General features: G+C 46.4%; 1 protein-coding gene across 1 annotated transcript in view; it reads right to left on the bottom strand.

Moving 5' to 3' along the window:
- Positions 1-258: 258 nt before the first annotated feature.
- Positions 259-17748, bottom strand: part of LOC144724991 (uncharacterized) — a 55248-nt gene continuing 37758 nt past the window's right edge. The window contains exons 20-36 of the mRNA XM_078604383.1: positions 17609-17677; positions 16348-16419; positions 15499-15567; positions 14206-14274; positions 13985-14053; positions 13334-13402; positions 12501-12569; positions 11520-11588; positions 10974-11042; positions 9537-9617; positions 8357-8392; positions 8195-8231; positions 6900-7457; positions 4859-4965; positions 3841-4204; positions 2795-2971; positions 259-1728 (exon numbers count right to left, since the gene is read on the bottom strand). Of these exons, the coding sequence (XP_078460509.1) occupies positions 1712-1728; positions 2795-2971; positions 3841-4204; positions 4859-4965; positions 6900-7457; positions 8195-8231; positions 8357-8392; positions 9537-9617; positions 10974-11042; positions 11520-11588; positions 12501-12569; positions 13334-13402; positions 13985-14053; positions 14206-14274; positions 15499-15567; positions 16348-16419; positions 17609-17677 (2001 nt within the window). The 3' untranslated portion in view covers positions 259-1711. The remainder of the gene's footprint in view (positions 1729-2794; positions 2972-3840; positions 4205-4858; positions 4966-6899; positions 7458-8194; positions 8232-8356; positions 8393-9536; positions 9618-10973; positions 11043-11519; positions 11589-12500; positions 12570-13333; positions 13403-13984; positions 14054-14205; positions 14275-15498; positions 15568-16347; positions 16420-17608; positions 17678-17748) is intronic.

Raw genomic sequence — 17748 nt, 5'->3', positions numbered from 1 at the left:
AAAAACATCTTTGTAGGTCGTACATCAGCAGACAGTAAGGCACATACTGACATGAAATCTGGGGTTAAGATGTGACGAGAGGTCAACTAGCACATTCACATCTTGAGTACAGCTCATTGTTATTGCTTATTTTCATCAAGTGAATCCTGTGATGTAACGATAGTGTGGTCTATCACAGTTAATGCAAACCAAAAAGTGATCATTAAAAAAGAGAAAGAAAATAGAGCCTTAGAAGAATATTCAAGCATCACAATAATAAAAAATGTTACCTTTTATTTTTACAAGTTATGATGCTGTAATAAAACAAAAGTAATTCCAACATCAGTGTTGTATTATAATTGGTTCATTTATAACAAGGCATGAGACCAAGAACTGTTACATGTGACTGATCACAAGCAGCTGAAATACTGCTTGCTCTCAAGTAAAGCACCAAACGGTAAGGGGAGTAGCATTTTAATCATTTAAGGCAAAGATCCCCCGTATAGCCTTAACAGACTGTTGGGGCAAGTGCTGTTAGCGAGCACCTATGAAGCTTGGCACGGCACACTCGAGGGTGGGTGGCCAACACCACGCCCAGCCGCCTTTGTCTTCCCAGCGGCGATGTTTTAGGCACTCATTTGAGGCTGAGTCGACCTAGGGGAGGCCCAGGACCGGTTCAGATAATGGTCACTGGTGTTGGTGGCCGTGAGCGGGAATCGAATTCGGGTCGTCGGGTTCATAGCGCAGCGTAGCGCTAACCGCGATACAACCGCTCAATCACCTCACCCTTCAGCACAACCTCTCACTGGCAAGGAACTCATCTCTCAATCTTAGAAAGTTTAATACTCGTGTATATAACACCAAAAACACATTTGATTAAAATAGTGGCATGCAGCATTCTTGTATGTGTAGCCATAGAGCAAACATATCGCTGTGCCAATATGAAGAGGATTTAAGGACATCTGAAAGCAATGCACAATACTGTCATCACCTGCGAACGCTACTGATGAAAAGCAGCACAGTAACAAGCCATTTTTCCGGAGCATTTCTTGCGAACAGTGGTCCCACTTATCTGATTATCTACAACACATCGATGGTTTCACCAATTGATTCTCACCCGCAGAGTGCGTATCCCACGCCTGCAAGGCAACAGCGGGTCGGGTGTCCAGTATCTGTACGCTCTGTCCGGATTATAATTAACCGTGCATGCCGCGTGAAGGAGCAATGACAAGGCTCCAAGAAATCAGACGTGGCACTTTATTATTTACATAATAGCAACGTCGCCAATAAAGGCGACGTTTTGTTAAGCGCGGCAGGTATATATCGATCGCAGTCGGATGCCTTGCAACATTATCTTACAACCAGCCAGTGACGACAAGCGGCCTGTGTAGAGTTCGGCAAATGATACGAACAGCACGAGAAATATATCCTGATTATACGTGAGAACCCATTTCAATAATAGAACACCCCTGAGTACAATTCTAAAGCCTCCAGTGTTAATGACTAACCAAACCAATGACAGCCGGAGATGTACAACTGGCAATGCGATCTCTCTTTAGTACAGCGGGATATCTAATTGCCTGTGCACAGCATCATATTTTAAATAACCTTTAGCACCATCGACACGGTGAGTTACAGTGGCCGAGATGTCATCTCACAGCAGCATTCCTCTCGGCCAAGTTGAAACAGTTTCATCAGCTCCAGCTTTCTTCTTCTTCTTCAGAAAGTTGATTCAGCCCTCGATGGCCTCTGTGTTATGGGGTCAGGGCACAGGGCAGCGGGAGAGAGAGCAGAATTAGCAACTCTGTAAGCGTGCGAGTGAACCGCCTATTGTTAGCACGGAAGAACATTCGTTATTAGCACAGGAGATAAGGTGTTTTATCCCATTATAAAGGTGCAGAGGAATCAGGTGCGGCATCCTTAATAGACTCTGGGTTCACAAAGTGTGCCCAAATCAACCGCCTGATTTCTGCACGTGAAAAATGGTTGCTGTGTGTCTGAAAATCGTGTAGGTTTGGTTTTCTCTAATTTGCTATTGAGATTTATTTTATGTGCTTCTGTCCTTTCCATATTGATTATTCGCTGTGCCTCTGGCACTTTCATTAAATATTGAGATTCTTAAGAATGCTACAGGCTCAGAGAAGCTGTATGCATTTTAATCTGGAGTAAGAATTACCCACATTTGTTAAATAATCAATGGGTTGTATGTTCAATGAGTCTAGTCTATGCATTGTGCAGTCTTCTTGGGTGAAGGTGAATGAATAAACACTTTTATTTTAAAAGTTAACCTAACACTTTTGGCCATGATCATTCTTTGCAATCGTTGTTTTTTAATTAACTCTTTTAAAAAAAGCCAATGTCCACAAAGATTGGCCTCGGGAAGAAACACGTCATTTAAATCGGTCACGACCACTCGTATCCAAGCACCAAAAACCAGCGACGGACATTGCCCATCTCGGCGGTGCTCGTTGCCCCGGTGCAAACAGTGGACGTGGTGACAACGACGATGATGACGACGATGAAGACGACGACGATGATAACGACGACGACGACGACGATGAAGAAGATGTTGATAACGACAATGACGATGATGATGATGACAATGAAGACGACGACGACAATGAAGACGAAAACGATGATAACGATGACGACGATGACGACAATGACGACGATAAAGACGACAATGATGACGACGACGATAACGACGACGATAAAGACGACGATGACAACGATAATGATAAAGATGACGACGATGACCATAACGACGATGATGATGACGATGATGACGCCGCAATGGGCCCTCACGCTCTCACACCTGTTCTCAGGAAGACGCAGGTCTTCTTGCAGAGGTTCTCCGAGTCGAAGCGGTTCCTGTTCCCGTCGCATCCTCCGTACCAGAACTGCGCGCAGGCATTGGCTTGCCGGTCGTAGTACCATTTGATGATGTAGTTGCGGCACGAGCCTTGGTCCAGAGGCTCTCCGCAGCGGCCGTCTGTCGGCGAGACCGCCGCGTGCACATCACAGACGCGACAGGCAGGTTACGGCTCGGTTGTGCAATGTGTATGCTTGTACTTGTATGTTTGCACAGTATGTTGAACTTATTTCGCGCCGTACGTCACCAATCGTGCTAATCGGAGGTGCGGAAGGGAAGGACAACAAATTAAAAGCAAAAAGCAGTTCTCGAGAAATTCGTTTTCAATCTCGACTTAAAACGTATTGTGTATGTGTGTTTCATTTTATATGTATACACAGTCTATGTATTCAGTGACTCTTGCCAAAATCACCTGGAATGTGTCTGATCCTGTCAGAGCACAGAGATTCAGCGGGCTTGAGCCTGGATAGTGCTTGAATGAGTGGCCACCATGCACAAAACAGCTGTTGTGGGCACTTGGGGCAGCCGAGCGCAGCGCGGAACAAGGCACTGTTGTTCTGCCCTTGTCACTTTCAACTTGCACCGATCAGCGTGGTGTGGTCGAGTGAGATAACCCACGTGACCACCCCTACACTGCGCGGGGATGCCTTCGTCTGGTTAGAAATTGACAAAGGTTATGAAATGAACTATTTTCTAAAGAGGAGCATTTTGGTTTTCGCTGCGCTGGCATGACCTACTGCGCGTGAGGTGGTGCCCCTTCTTGGGGGGTGGCCCTGAGCAAATGATGGACATTCTTACGTGCAACGTTCACCACCTGCATTCATTTTTCATTCACAAATCCGACGTGTCACGCACGCCTCCTGCCCCCATCGCCCTCTCCCCTTCCTCCGAATGGCGTTGGCGTTCGCTCAGGCGACTAAACCCAGCTCACGACGAGAAGGGATAAGGGTGTGTGGCGCGTGTTCCAGAAACGTGACGCGGCTACTGACCCAGCAGGAGCTCGTTCTCCTTGCTCGACAAGACGGTGGAGGAGCCGGGCGATGAGGACGATGACGAGGAGGATGGGCCCGGCACGACGACGATGATGTTATTCTCCCTCGAGGGGACGCCGGCGCCTTCGGGAATGCGGGGGCCCGGCGAGGGCTGCCGCCCGCCGCCCGGGCGCCCGTGCACCGCGCCCTCCTTGTAGTCCTCCTCCCCGTAGTCGTAGTCGCCCTCGTCCTTCTCCCGCACCTTCTCCTGCTCCTCCTCCTCCTCCGCCTCCTCCGGCTCCGGCTGCGGCTGCTGCGGCGGCCGCTGCGGCTGCTGCGGCGGCTGGACGCGAACGGCCGGCTGCCCGCGACGCGGCGGTTGCTTCGGAGGGAGAGACCGAGGGGAGGTGGTGGAAGGGGGGTGAGATGAACGCACGTGCATGGGATTGCGTGACGCCTTGCGACGCGGGTTTGTCTTCAGGAGTAGTCCATTGCCGAAATGATCCGTGGAAAGCGGGCGGATAGTTGTCGGGGCGAAAAAAAGGATTTGGATATTTACAAAGAGTCCTTTTCACGCTGGTTTTTGGAACTCCGAGTTTGGTTAAGCCTTTGAACAATTGGCCAGGTTTTAATACAGATCAGACCACTAATAGCAACACGACCATGTAATATAGGATTGGTCATATTGGATCATCAATTCATGTTTTTTATTACCATAGCAAAGTCCGCTCACTATTTTCTGATCACATTTTTTTTGCGTGACAATAATAATATTGTCTCTATTCACCAGAGAAATGCACAACGAGGTCTGAAGATGCATTTTCAGGAGTGTCCTTATTCAAACATTTCGCGATTCGCCTTAATGAATATCCAAGTATGTGTGTCATCCACGACTGCATATGAGGGAATGGCACGAAACCAAGTTTTTTATCTCAATACTTCAACAGCCCATTTTCCCGAGTGTCATCTACTGACATTCATAACGATGATATATGATATCTTCGGATAGTTTGAAATGTATTCCTTATCCCCGTACCGGCACGTTTGCTGGAATGCCACCGTTGAGGATGGTGTTGAGGGCCGTGCTGGCAAAGACCAATCCCTCATCTTCACAGAACTGGCTCACCAACTTGGACTCCAGCACTGCCAAGAATCAACATACGTGCCCCTCAACTCACGCCACATTCCAGCGAGCTTTGCGGAAAATAAATCTGCTTTGTTTGCTCTACTTTGCGCTGTTGATTAAACAATGAGAATTCAATAATAGAGATTAATAAATTACATTACGCACACAACTGTATCACAATAATCACATTATGGCTTGCATTCAGTATATATTGGTAGCATACTTTCTATACCTCCTTTTTCCTCGTGATTTTCTATGGCACCTTGAGATGCGCTTGCAAAATACGAATTTTTACCATTGTTAAGTTGGAAAAAAACACTCCGAAGTAGCTTACAGCAGCCTCCACATGTTCCACACCGACTCAAGGGCCAGCTACTCACATGCACACGGGCACTTCAACTGATATCTTATACATATAATGTCAGTGGCAAAATCGCCCGATGATGCTGCATGTAATTGCTCGCGAAACGTCACAGTACCCAAATTGTAAATGTTGTGGATTTACCCTCCAATACACCGGTGGGCCTGGAGTAGTGAAACATTTGCACGTTTTGTTTACGTGACAAACCCTTACTGGTTGACTGTGTCGGATGGTGGCGGGTTAACCACACATTTATATCATGGGACCTCCTTTGCCAGTACCAAAATATGAGATTAGGTTTTCTCCTTTTTTCTGGCAACAAAACAGCTGTTAAGGTGTTAAAACACCAAACTGAAACCTTTAACAAGGAATCATGTCTGCATTCACCACAATACTTGTGGTCAGAATACAAAAAGGCGCCCTTTGGCATCCTCTGGTCTAACACCATTTGAGACGAGGCTCCAAAGAAAGCTGTCTCTGGTGTGGACCAATCAGTTTCAAAGACAATGCATATACTGTCAGAGTATGTTTTTTGTTTTCATTCTGACCACAAGTATTGTGGTTAATGCAGACATGATTCCTTGTAAAAGGTTTCAGTTTGGTGTTTTAACATCTTAACACCTGTTTTGTTGCCAGAATAAAGGGGAAAAACCTATTCTCAACACATTTATACTTATGCAATCTAACCCAAAAAAACTTCATTATAAATAATATAATTCTGTAAATTTAATGGCATAAAAAACACATAAAAGCTCAGTGTACATGTAAAAATATTAAAAATTTACGTGAATGATTAATGGCAGTATATAATGAGGGTAAGGCAAGAAGCAAGCAGACACATGCAGAAATGTAATTGCTGAAAATTAATGCACCAGCGAATTTAATAAATTCAGAGCGATTTAAAAGTACAATTAAAGGGGAAAAGTATTCGCTGCAAAAGAGTGATGCTCAAGCTTCTCGCTCGCAGGTCATTGAGAAGGTGTGCAACAAAACAGACCAGGACTCATTTTGTGCCTTTAGCATAAAAGTCAGACTAGTTTGCTGCCCTTTGTCAAACGCACGCAAATATGATCACACGCCGCTGTGTTGCACGCTTTGCCAATGGAAAATATTGACTTTAAAGCCCTGCGAACTGCAAGGTTGCGTATTCTTTCCTTGCGGGATATGCATTTTCTTTATTTAATGCACTTTCGTGTAAATAGCTAAGTCAAAAGCCAGTGCCCTCGTGCTTAAAGGTGTTTGGAGTGGTGTCCCGCATCATTGGTAATCGAGCCAGAAGAGAATGCGGTATTTCACATTGTTATGCCAGGGAGGAGTAGCATATCTATCGAACAACCACGTTGACTTCACTCATTTTATCACCACCGGAGGGATAATGTGCCGACTCAACCTTCGTCCTACGAACTTGCAACCGTCTGACCTTGAGTCAAGCGCTCAAAACCTTAGCACCACCTGGCCAAATTCATACCCGATGTACAGAAAAACGATTCGGCGAGCTGCAACCAACAGAGCCAGATAACGCTGCGGTCTTACAAGGGGGGGAGGGGGCAGAAGCGCCGAGAGGCCCACACCACCGGATCAGACGCTCACCGGACAACGTGTTGAAGTCATCGATGAGGTAGACGTGCTCGTCGTCGGGGTCCGTGGCGATGAGGTTGAGCTCGCGGATGAAGTCTGCCTGCGTGGGGTCCGTCATGTTGACGATGCCGATGGCGAACATCTCGATGTTGGCGGCGTGCGCCTCCCGCACGGCCATGTCCAGCTTGACGGCCTCGCGCTTGTCCGTCTGCCCGTCCGTGATGACGATGGCGAACTTCTGGACGCCGGGCCGCGAGCCCTGGAAGCCCTCCTGCACCGCCTTGCGGATGGCGGTGCCCGTGTGTGTGCCCTCGCCCAGGTACGGCATGCGGTGGACGGCCTGCCGCAGGTCGTGGTGGGTGACGTGGCGGGTGAGGCTGAACTCGAGCCGCACCTCCAGGCTGTAGAGCACCATGCCCACGCGCGTGGCGTTGCGGCCGACTGTGAGTTTATCGACGAGCGCGTTGACGAACTCTTTGATGATCTCGAAGTTGTCGGGGCCCACGCTTTCGGAGCTGTCGATCACGAAGACCAGCTCCATGGGCCTCTCTTTGCACTTCCTGCCGCACCCTGGTGCACAGCGGAAGAGGGATGACCGGCGCGCCTTGGCCCTCGACAAGGCACTCGGGAAAAAAAATATTCACGCTTTAAAATGTATTTTTATATCATTTGTGAGCAACCATTAAACGGTGATGATTGGGATCAAAATGGTTACATAGTGGTGAACTAAAGCAGGTTGGAGCACTTTTGGAAAATGTAATTTGATACCGATTGGCAACATGCCAATGTGCTTACAGACGAACGTTTTCAATCCATGCATTTTATGTGCAATGACATATTAATCCGAAATATTGACACTGACAGTCATTGAAAAATTGTTGAAAAGCAAAGAAGCGTGGAGAGATGCATGTTAGGAATGAAACTGATCAACTAAAAGATAAACACTTGGATCCGAGAAGAAATGCAAATAAGAGAAATGTTGACTGTGAAGTTAAGTCGGCTTGGCCATGGTACAACGCTAGGAGGCATGATGGCTAACATACGGGATGAAAACAGCATGCCAGCTCAAAGACAGAACGTGCCCAAGAGGACTTCCATCGCAGATTTGGATTGGTAAGATCAGCTCATGTTCAGGAGAGAGATTAATCATGGCATCACAGAACCTTGAAGGATGCCATTAGCATGGGGAAGCCTTCATCCAGCAGTATACTGTATAGACCACAGATGATGATGATGATATATACAATTTCCAGTATTTTGCTTTTATGTAGCATCAAAACAAAGTAATCATGGGTGCTTTTACATACCACAGACCTCCTTGATCAGTTTAATAACATCTTCCCTCTATAACAACAAAAAACAGCCACAGTATTAATCCAGGGTCATGAGACAGCACGATGTTACGGTGCCGCATAAAGTAGAACTTTTGCCGAGGACGTGCGTGCGAGTGTGGGAAGGCATCCACTGACCGTGAGTCCCGCCTCGCCCTTTGACCCAGCTCGACCCTGCCACGATATCAAACAAGAGACAGCGACGACTTAGAGACTTCATCCTCCTCTGCATTGTCATTGTACCGTGCAGAGCAGATGCAATCGTTTCTCACCGGTGTTTTTGTCTCGGTCGCAGCGTGCGATTGTGTGCGAAATCCACGCTATTCTAATCCCCCTCCCCACCGTTGCAGAGATGCATTTGCCGTGCTGGCTTGGTGTTCAAAGCGACGATGGGCGGTCATTGGTGCCGGCATCTGGCAGCGTTTAGATCACAAGCTCCACAGTGCTGGCTACATACTCGCGTTTGGATACACGCACTCACGTTTGCTTAATTTAACCTCGGCGAGGGTTTGACCTGATGCGCGTGTCAAATAAAGTGACGAGAAACAAGGTTTCACCAGATGCTCATTTGTACACAACATTAAACCAAATTACACGACGGTGTTTAAAACCATAAAATAAATCTATATTTTTAAATCAAAGGAACCTGAGTATGCAACAAGCAGAGCGGCAAACATGGCAATATTAACATGTACATTATAAAGTGGACATGTATGGAAAATGTCAAGAGCAAAGGGTTCACCTGTGTACTTGTGTTTTTTGTCAGTGAACAATGCGTCGTTGACATTTGAGTGCGGTGCCCTGGCTAATGGCATGAACTCACTCGAGTCACAAGGCTGTCTGAGTTGGCAATGAGGCAGACGGCCCTGCACAACAACAACAACAACCGCCATTCTCCACTTAAGTGGCGGTGACGTCACCACGGCGCCTGTGCCAGGCCAGGTGCACGTTAAGACCACGTGAAGTGTCGAACGTCCGCTTGCAGGTCACGGGACAAAACCAGGTGCCGTGGGTTGATGAGTGGCCGATGCACCACCTGTGCCCCCTACTGTGCCAACTTGCTGTGTTTTAGCCGCCCAGCGCTCCGCTCATTCTTGTGAGCACAATAACACACACACACTGGCTTCTAATGCGAAGTCACAGCAACATAATGACAACATTTTGTCAGTCTAGATCTTTTTAATGGTCCATTCTTGCAATTTTTGCACCAATTACTCCAGAATTGTAATGGGGAAAATGGGTATAATTTTAAAGGGACATTTTGCCCCACGTTCTGGAGTGTTCGTTTATCTTGGTAGATAGAGTTGCCATGACCTACCGGGTCTCCACTCGGCCCCGTGTCGCCCTGATCGCCTCTGTCTCCCTTTCTGCCCCTCTCTCCTGGCAGCCCACGGTCACCCTAACAGCGGCAAGGACAGAATCATGACATCCATCATCGTGCAGATCCCCCCCCACACCCCCCACACATAGGCAGCGATTACTTATTGTAAGGCACCACCAACCATTTCACACACTCAACATTTGATGTATACGGAGTATGATTGAGTAAATGGAGTAATGATTGTCAGCCCTTTGCCAATTCACGTGCCGGTCATAGGGGCTTTGGTTGACCATACTTTACATTGCTGGTCAGTGTGGGTTGGTGAAGAGGAGGGGGGAGGGTGAGCCCAGGGGCAGTTCACATATCACTTGCCACTGATATTAGCCACAAGGCAATTGGCAACCACTGCTCCGCTGCTTTCAGAAAATACCACGTATAAATATTAAAAAACTCTACTGTACTCGTGTTTTCATCTGAAGGCCAGCAATACTCAGCGTGGATAAAGAACTAAAAAACAAAGCAAGCATGACAGCATTTTGCTTCTCATTCCTGATGCTTGCATTACCTCGTCTTAATCGTAGGAAAGGGGATTATGGTTTCCAAACATTTAGCTTAGTGCCCGGGTTTTAGCGACCTGTATGCAAGCCGAGCACTGGATTGTCAACACTTAATTTTATTACGGCAGAGTAGAGGAGTCTGAAATACAATGCGTACTTACTAATTGCAAATAATTGCCACTGCATTTTTTTATTTACCCGCCTATGCGGCTGAAAAGGCTATAACGTTGACAACTATAAGGAAATGTGTTGTAAAATAATACTGTACATGGAAAATGTGTTAATTCCAGGCAAGTATCTTTGCTAGAGACTCGCCATTTAAACATACAACTTCATTACCAGAATACAGTAAGATGAGGTTACGGGAATTCTATTTGAAATGGAGCACGAAAACCTGCAAGCACAAGCGGACAATGACACAAGATGTTTGGATCAATGGGTTAAATCAGATCTCTTTGTATCAATTAGAATGTGCAGATTCTTTCACAAGTTTCCATACGTAAACTCACACATTTCACTTACATGTAAATGAAAACATACAGATGCAAGGCCAAATGCTTAATTCTCTGTGTATTCCGTTTGACGCTCCACAACACAAAAAAAAACATTTTAAAAAAAGATCACTGGGATACTATGAAAGTGTTTACTCTATCCTGAGCAATACTGATGTAATAGTTGTGCATTTAGCACATATTGTCGGTGTTTGTAAATTTGCTGAAAGGGTTGAAAATAAGGAAACTGAAAATGTTCTCAATACGTATGATGGCACGCGCAATAACAAAAGGAGGTACATTTGAAGATGAGACTTTCCATGATGCATCTCAGTTTGTTGTACCACAGAGGTGGCAAGTCGAGTGTTGAGCAACGTCACACTAACCTTGGGCCCTGTGAGGCCTTCTCCCGCAGGTCCTCTGGGTCCCACCATCCCTTGAAATCCTTGCTCTCCCTTCGCAAAAAATAAATAAACATTCTCTCGTTACGCATGGGCTTCCCATGGCGGGATACATATTTTTTGGATTTCGCGTAACATTGTGTGAGGATAAACATGAACTGTTGTAAGAGTTGATGTAATAACAACAGTGGAATAGCAGCACATGCGATTATCAAACAGCTGGAAGTGAATTGTCCGAAGTAAAAATGATTCTTGCCAAAAATAATAATACGCATCTCCTGTAGATAGAATCATGCTCTGCATTTTAAACAATACACCTAAAGAGAGTATCAAGCTAATCAGTTTGTAAATATCCTATGTAACAAAACACATTAAAAAATCTGCACATTTATAATACAAACAGCAGTGCACTTTAATTTCACGCGGGTACACATTTACCGTGGATGACATATGTTCGGGCAACAGCGCACTGAACATCAGCTTGTGCATAATGAGATGTTGTGTCCGTGCAATGGGCAATGTCATCGTCACCTTGGGTCCCTGGATGCCCTCCCCTTGAGGCCCTGGTGGGCCAGAAGGCCCCTGGCGTCCAATGGAGCCCTGTCCACACAAGACACAGGTGCACACACGTCGCTCGAGTCAAGGCATCGTGACAAATGAGAATAATAATCGCTGAGAGTTCTTAAAAATGTAGATTCTGCTCTGGATGTAGGTTAAAGCCTAATACACACGGGTTTCCGTTTGATCGATGGCATGACAAGTTGAATATTCGTTAAAACAAAGCAATATATGAAGATAATGTAATTTGTAAAACTAACCCCTAACCCCCCAACGAAACATTTTTATTGGGCAGGCTCTCAGAAGTGCCAAATTGATTATAAAAATCTTCCCTACTGACAGCTGCTGGTTTGTCAGCTTTTACTGCCAGTCACCTTCCTCCGAGCTCTGTGCATTTCATTACTGTAAAGCACTGCTTTCGTTCAGATTGTTGTAAATTTGTATTCATTATCGTACTCACCTGGAAGGTGGTTTACTGGATTCGAGGCATGGTGACCCGGTGCATGATGTTAACAATGTACTTTATTTTAAATTCCGAAGTCAATTGCTAAAATCTGTGTCAATAAATGAGTTGGTGCGGCTTTCAATTATGTGATAAACACACAGAGGTTTACTAAATACCATAATTTGAGCATACATTTTTCAGTCAACAGCAGGGGCTAATTGATTTTTTTAAGTGGTCAAAAAGGCACTGAAATCCATGAAATAAATTCATAGTTTTGCACCGATGTTCCATTCCTTAGATTACAAATCAGTTGTTGTTTGTGTTCTGAACAGGCCCACATGACATGCCCACAGAGCATACATCAAAATATATCGACAGGAAATATTTCATATCCAATTTTACAATGCATAAAACAGAGTATTTTCAGTTATTATTTGGAAAAAAAAACCTGGAAAGTCAAGAATTCAAAGGGACCATTGGGAGTCGACTGAGCAACACAATTGGATTACCTTTGGCCCTGGAAGTCCTTCACCTGTGAGTCCTGGAGGGCCTGGTAATCCTCTGGAGCCAAGGTCACCCTACAAACACCACATTTAACATGTTACTCTTTTTTTACCGAGGAAGAAGGGATCAGAAGAAGAGAATCAGTTCAGAACTCCATGACAGGATTTAAATTAGAATATGAAACCATTATTAATGACCATGGTGATGGTAAAACATTTACACACATTGCAAAAAACCCAATGGCGTTTTGAAATTGCTACATTTAAAATATATAACACATCATTTATGATCATCATCACCACACGAGCCTGAAACAAAATACGCAGGCCAAGTGATGCCAATACATTTATGTAAATCCAAAATCCCACCCGTGAATTACTCTTATAAAATATATCTTCATTATTCATCATTCAGCGGTTCCCTGCTTATAAAAGTAAGTAAGTGTGTGCGTGTGTGTGTGCGTGTGTGTGCGTGCGTGTGTGTGCGTGTGTGTGTGCGTGTGTGTGTGTGTGTAAGGTCTTATGGGGAGCGGTAGTGTAGCGGTTAGCGCGTTGCGCTATGAACCCGGAGACACGGGTTCGATTCCCGCTCACGGCCAACACCAGTGAAGATTATCTGAACCGGTCCTGGGCCTCCCCTAGGTCGACTCAGCCTGAAATGAGTACCTGGTGCGGTGTGTAAACATCGCCACTGGGGAGACAAAGGCAGTCGGGCGTGGTGCTGGCCACCCACCCCCTCGTGTACCGTTCTGGCCTTCAAAGGTGCTCGCTAACAGCACTTGCCCATACAGTCTGTTAAGGCTATACGGGGGATCTTTGCTTTGTGTAAGGTCTCATACCTTGGGACCGGGCAACCCCACGCCTTCTGGTCCCAGCTCTCCCTGAGGCCCTGGCAAGCCTGGTTGACCCTGCAACAACACACAATCTACGTTAGCAAGGCAATCAAACAAATGTTTTGATTGTGGTTTGAAATTTATTGTGGTGAGCGCACAAGCCCCATGCAACGCGTCGATGGTTTCTGGGGAGGGAGACGGAAAGACCGAGGGGGGGGGGGCGGTGGGGGGGTATTGTCTAGGTGTGGGGACGGAGTTCTCGGTGCCTACCCTGACTGAGGGGGTCTTCCGTGGGGGGGGGGGGGGGTGTGGGAGCTTGTGTTTATGGGAGGGGAGGAGGGGAAGATGGACGGTATTTAGCAAAGTATTTTAAAATTTCAAGAGAAAATCGAGTCATTGTCTCTAATATGATTGGTATTGATTATATCGGCGAATATATCTCGATAGCAAGACAGGCAGAACTTTGCTTAGCCGTGACCCCGTAGAACGCCGATTCGTTATAGCGCTCTTTATCATAATACAGATTCTTGCAGATGCTGTCATTCTTGCTGCCGTGGATATTGGCTAAGACAAGTGAAGGTATCCCCCCTAGCCTTAATGCCTGCGCCACAAAAGCCATCAATGTCAAGCGGTGTGGGGCGTTGCGTCAGTTCATACCGCTGGCCCAGGATAGCCTTCTCCTTTGGATCCCAGAGGGCCAGGGGCACCTGGCAAGCCACGATCGCCCTGGCAAACATAACGAAAAGCAAAGTGCAGTCGGGCATGAACATAACAAAATATCTTTGCACAAAAAAACTCAAAAAAACCTCAGTGCATCGCTGAAACCCTTCTGATGTAACATTAAACAAAATGCAAGTTTGCTTGAAGCCGAGGGTTACCTTTGGTCCGGGCAGACCCATGCCGGGTTCTCCAACAAAGCCAGCAGGCCCAGGAGGCCCGTGCTCGCCCTGCATCCATCGTGGGGGTGAGGAGCACGTGTCAGAGCCACACACGCGTTCACACGAGCACAGATCCGGAGGGCAGCTCCCCGACACACGGCGATACAGATTTCATCCTTGGTCTGAATTTCTTCATGCAGATGAGACAGGCACATAGACTCAACTAAACTATAAACTATTTCTTTTTTTACCAGGTAAGGCCCACTGAGCTATATAGCTCGTTTTCCAGAAACATCCTGGCCACGAATGATAGCTCAATGAAGTGGCTCATCGTGTGGAAATTCATAGGAGCCAAATACTCCGAATGCATGTTTCTAAATGTGGAGGGAAAACATTGGAGGACCCGGAGAAGAATACACACAACCATGGGGAGAATATGCAAACTCCATATATCCAGGTGTCAGGGTCGCGATCGAACCCACGACCTCCTACATACCAGGCGAGTTGTTTAACATCTCCCCACTGTGGCAAGCTCACACAGTAACTAGCATGCATTTTAGATTATCACAGATACTATTAACAATAATAAATAGAGTTATTTTTTAGACCAACACACATTATACAAAAAAATTGGACAAGTGTTGTCGTGGCACAGGGCTTGACTCAGCATCAGATGGTTATGTTTTAAAAATAATTTTGAGGTTGATGTTTGTACATCTTCTTTGGATCTTTCGGTAAAGTCACGTAGATAGAAAACATAATAATAATAGCAACAAAATAATAATACATAAAATCTATCTACGTGACTTTACCGAAAGACCCAAAGAATATGAATTCCTGCAATCACGAAAGCTTTAAGTCAAGATTCTGGCGAATTGCCCGATGATGCTGGATGAAATTTCCAGCGAAACGTCGTACTCAAATTGTAAATGTTGTGGTTTCACGCTTCAACACACCGGTGGGCTAAAGCAGTGAACTATTTGTCTTTTGTCAACGTGACACTTTTTTCCTGATTGGCCGTGTCGGGTGGTGGAGGGTTACGACACATTTAACCCAAAACGTTGATTATGAATTTATGTTTGTACATCACCAAGTGGTGATGTAAGCTCCGACACTGTGAACGTACTCGTGTTCGGTTGCCATCGTTAGTTTATTTCAGACAAAACGCGTCGAGCGAAGAAGCTATTTTTTTCAAAGGCGACTCAAGTCAACTGATCACGTGGTTTGCAATGGCTACACGCTGTTCTCAAACTGTGGGTGCTGAGTGCCCAAGCGTCACGGCTGCTTCCTTACCTTGGGGCCAACAATGGAACGTCCTGGAGAGCCTGGCAGGCCGAGACGCCCAGGCACGCCGGGCTCCCCCTGACAGCAAACAGGGAGAAGTAACATCGCAGCAGTGTCAGTGGCAGACTGGTGGTGTACATATACACAAGTGTAAGCTGTATGCAGGGAGGAATGGTTGTGCAGTGGTCAATGAACCCAGCAACCCGAATTTGATTCTCGGGCATGGCTAAGGTCAGCAGTGAGTGATGTCTAAGCCACGATGATGACCACCGTGCTGAAGTATGCTCAAAATGCCCCCATGACCGAGGCAGCATGAGGAGGTTTTAATTCGGTAGTGTATTGACAAAGTTTGTTCATCATTATTCATTTGTCTGCCACCGTGTCGGCAGAATGGGTAGTGGGGAGCGGTAGGGTAGCGGTTCGCGCGCTGCACTACGAACCCGGTGACCCGAGTTCGATTGTCGCTTACAGCTGACACCAGTGGCGATCATCTGAATCGGTCGTGGGCCTCTCCTAGGTATACTCAGCCTCAGATGAGTACCTGGTGCAGTGTGTAAACATCACCACTCGGAAAACAAAGGTGGCCGGGCGTGGTGTTGGCCACCCACCCCCTCGTGTGCCGTGTCGGCCTTCATAGGTAATCACCAACAGCCCTTGCCCCAAACATTCTGTTAAGGCTATACGGGGGATCTTTGTATTTTCAGCGTGCATCAGTAACACAGGGTTCATAGAACAGTGCCTTAACCACCGAACCATGGCTCTCCACACTATCATTGAACATGTTTTTGTTGAAGCAGGTGACCACGGAGCACGATGCGTGGACGACCGGTGCGAGCTGGCGTGGACAGGGTGGCGCACCTTTGCCCCAGGTAACCCGGAGATGCCAACAGGTCCGGGAACCCCACGTGGCCCCCTGGGTCCTGGGTCTCCCTGCACAAAAACACTCCGGGTAACTGGTCATGGTGACAGCACACGATCTAAATAGCGTAACGACTACACAAGTCCATATTTCGCAAAAAATGCATCTTTGGAGTGGCACGATTTGAACAACTTGACTTGCACCTCCAACGTGCCATTCAACGCTTGCCAATCTGTATTTGCCTTACAGAGGGCACGTACAGCACCCCCACGTGCACATCGCAGATCAGCATTTCTTATTTGCAAGTGTGCTGGTCAATGCTGCTTACAGCTGGTTGTCTGTTTCTCTTGACTCGCACCCCAGTGGGCCATTAACACTTGCCAATCTGGCCTCATTTTTCATGCAATTCAGTTCCCCCCACCCTGTAAGATGTATGCTTTACATCTCAGGGCATTGACCTTTCTTATAAAATAGGTCCTGGTAAAGAGTCCATTGTGGGGTCCTGGTAAAGAGTCCACTGCGGGTGGTGTGTAATGTGTTGATGCCGTTAAGTGCAACCAGGCTTGACCAGAACTGGGGCGAACTGGGGTGGACAGGATTCGTAAAGTGGGCACGTGAAGTAGTCGCTTGCACAGCTGGTGCCTATCAAATATATATGTACTCTATTGAGTTTGAGCAAATCAACAAATATGGGAGGACTCTGCATGCTATTTTCTTTTAAAACACAAAGCGAATTGTATTTGCATTGCATGTTACTGAAGATAACATGGCTGCATTGGATTGTTTTTACTTGCAGAGAAAACAATTCTTCTGGGAGGTCTGAGCTTTATCTCTACTGCATTAGCTATAAAAAAACATTGGAATAATAAGTGAACGTTTGTTTATGATTGCGTAGTAACTCAACACATTAACATCTGCAGACAAACATATGTATAAGAAAAAAGTTTTTCATGAAGATAATGGTAAACAACATCTACTTATCCAAAATAAGTTTTGCGAGATCACTCTCAACAAACAAAAAAAAGTTTTGAAATGGTCTCGCGCAACTCCACCGAAATCTTTGGAAACAATCTAGTATCAAATGGCGAACACACACGCGCATGGCTCCGCGTGTCACAGCCCTAGCCTTGCCAAAGCCCTGCATGCATTACGTTGTAATAAATGCACAAGGCTGGGCTGGATCGGCACTCGTATGAGTGAAGTGCGTAACACCGAGTTGGCTCTAAGGAAATCCGCGTGACCAAGACGGGCGTCTCAAACCTTTTCTCCCTGCACGCCAACACCAGCACTCCCCTCAGGCCCGCGTGGCCCCGGTGACCCGATCTCACCCTGCCACAGAGAACACAGCAGCAGAAGTGTTTCCCTTGCAGAGGGCACGTACAGCACCCGCACGCACTTGC

This window comes from Lampetra planeri, chromosome 2 (assembly GCF_965212315.1).
Source record: "Lampetra planeri chromosome 2, kcLamPlan1.2.h2, whole genome shotgun sequence".
NCBI lineage: Eukaryota > Metazoa > Chordata > Hyperoartia > Petromyzontiformes > Petromyzontidae > Lampetra > Lampetra planeri.
Note: the sequence above shows the minus strand (reverse complement) of the source record. Positions and strands in the feature narration are given on the sequence as shown.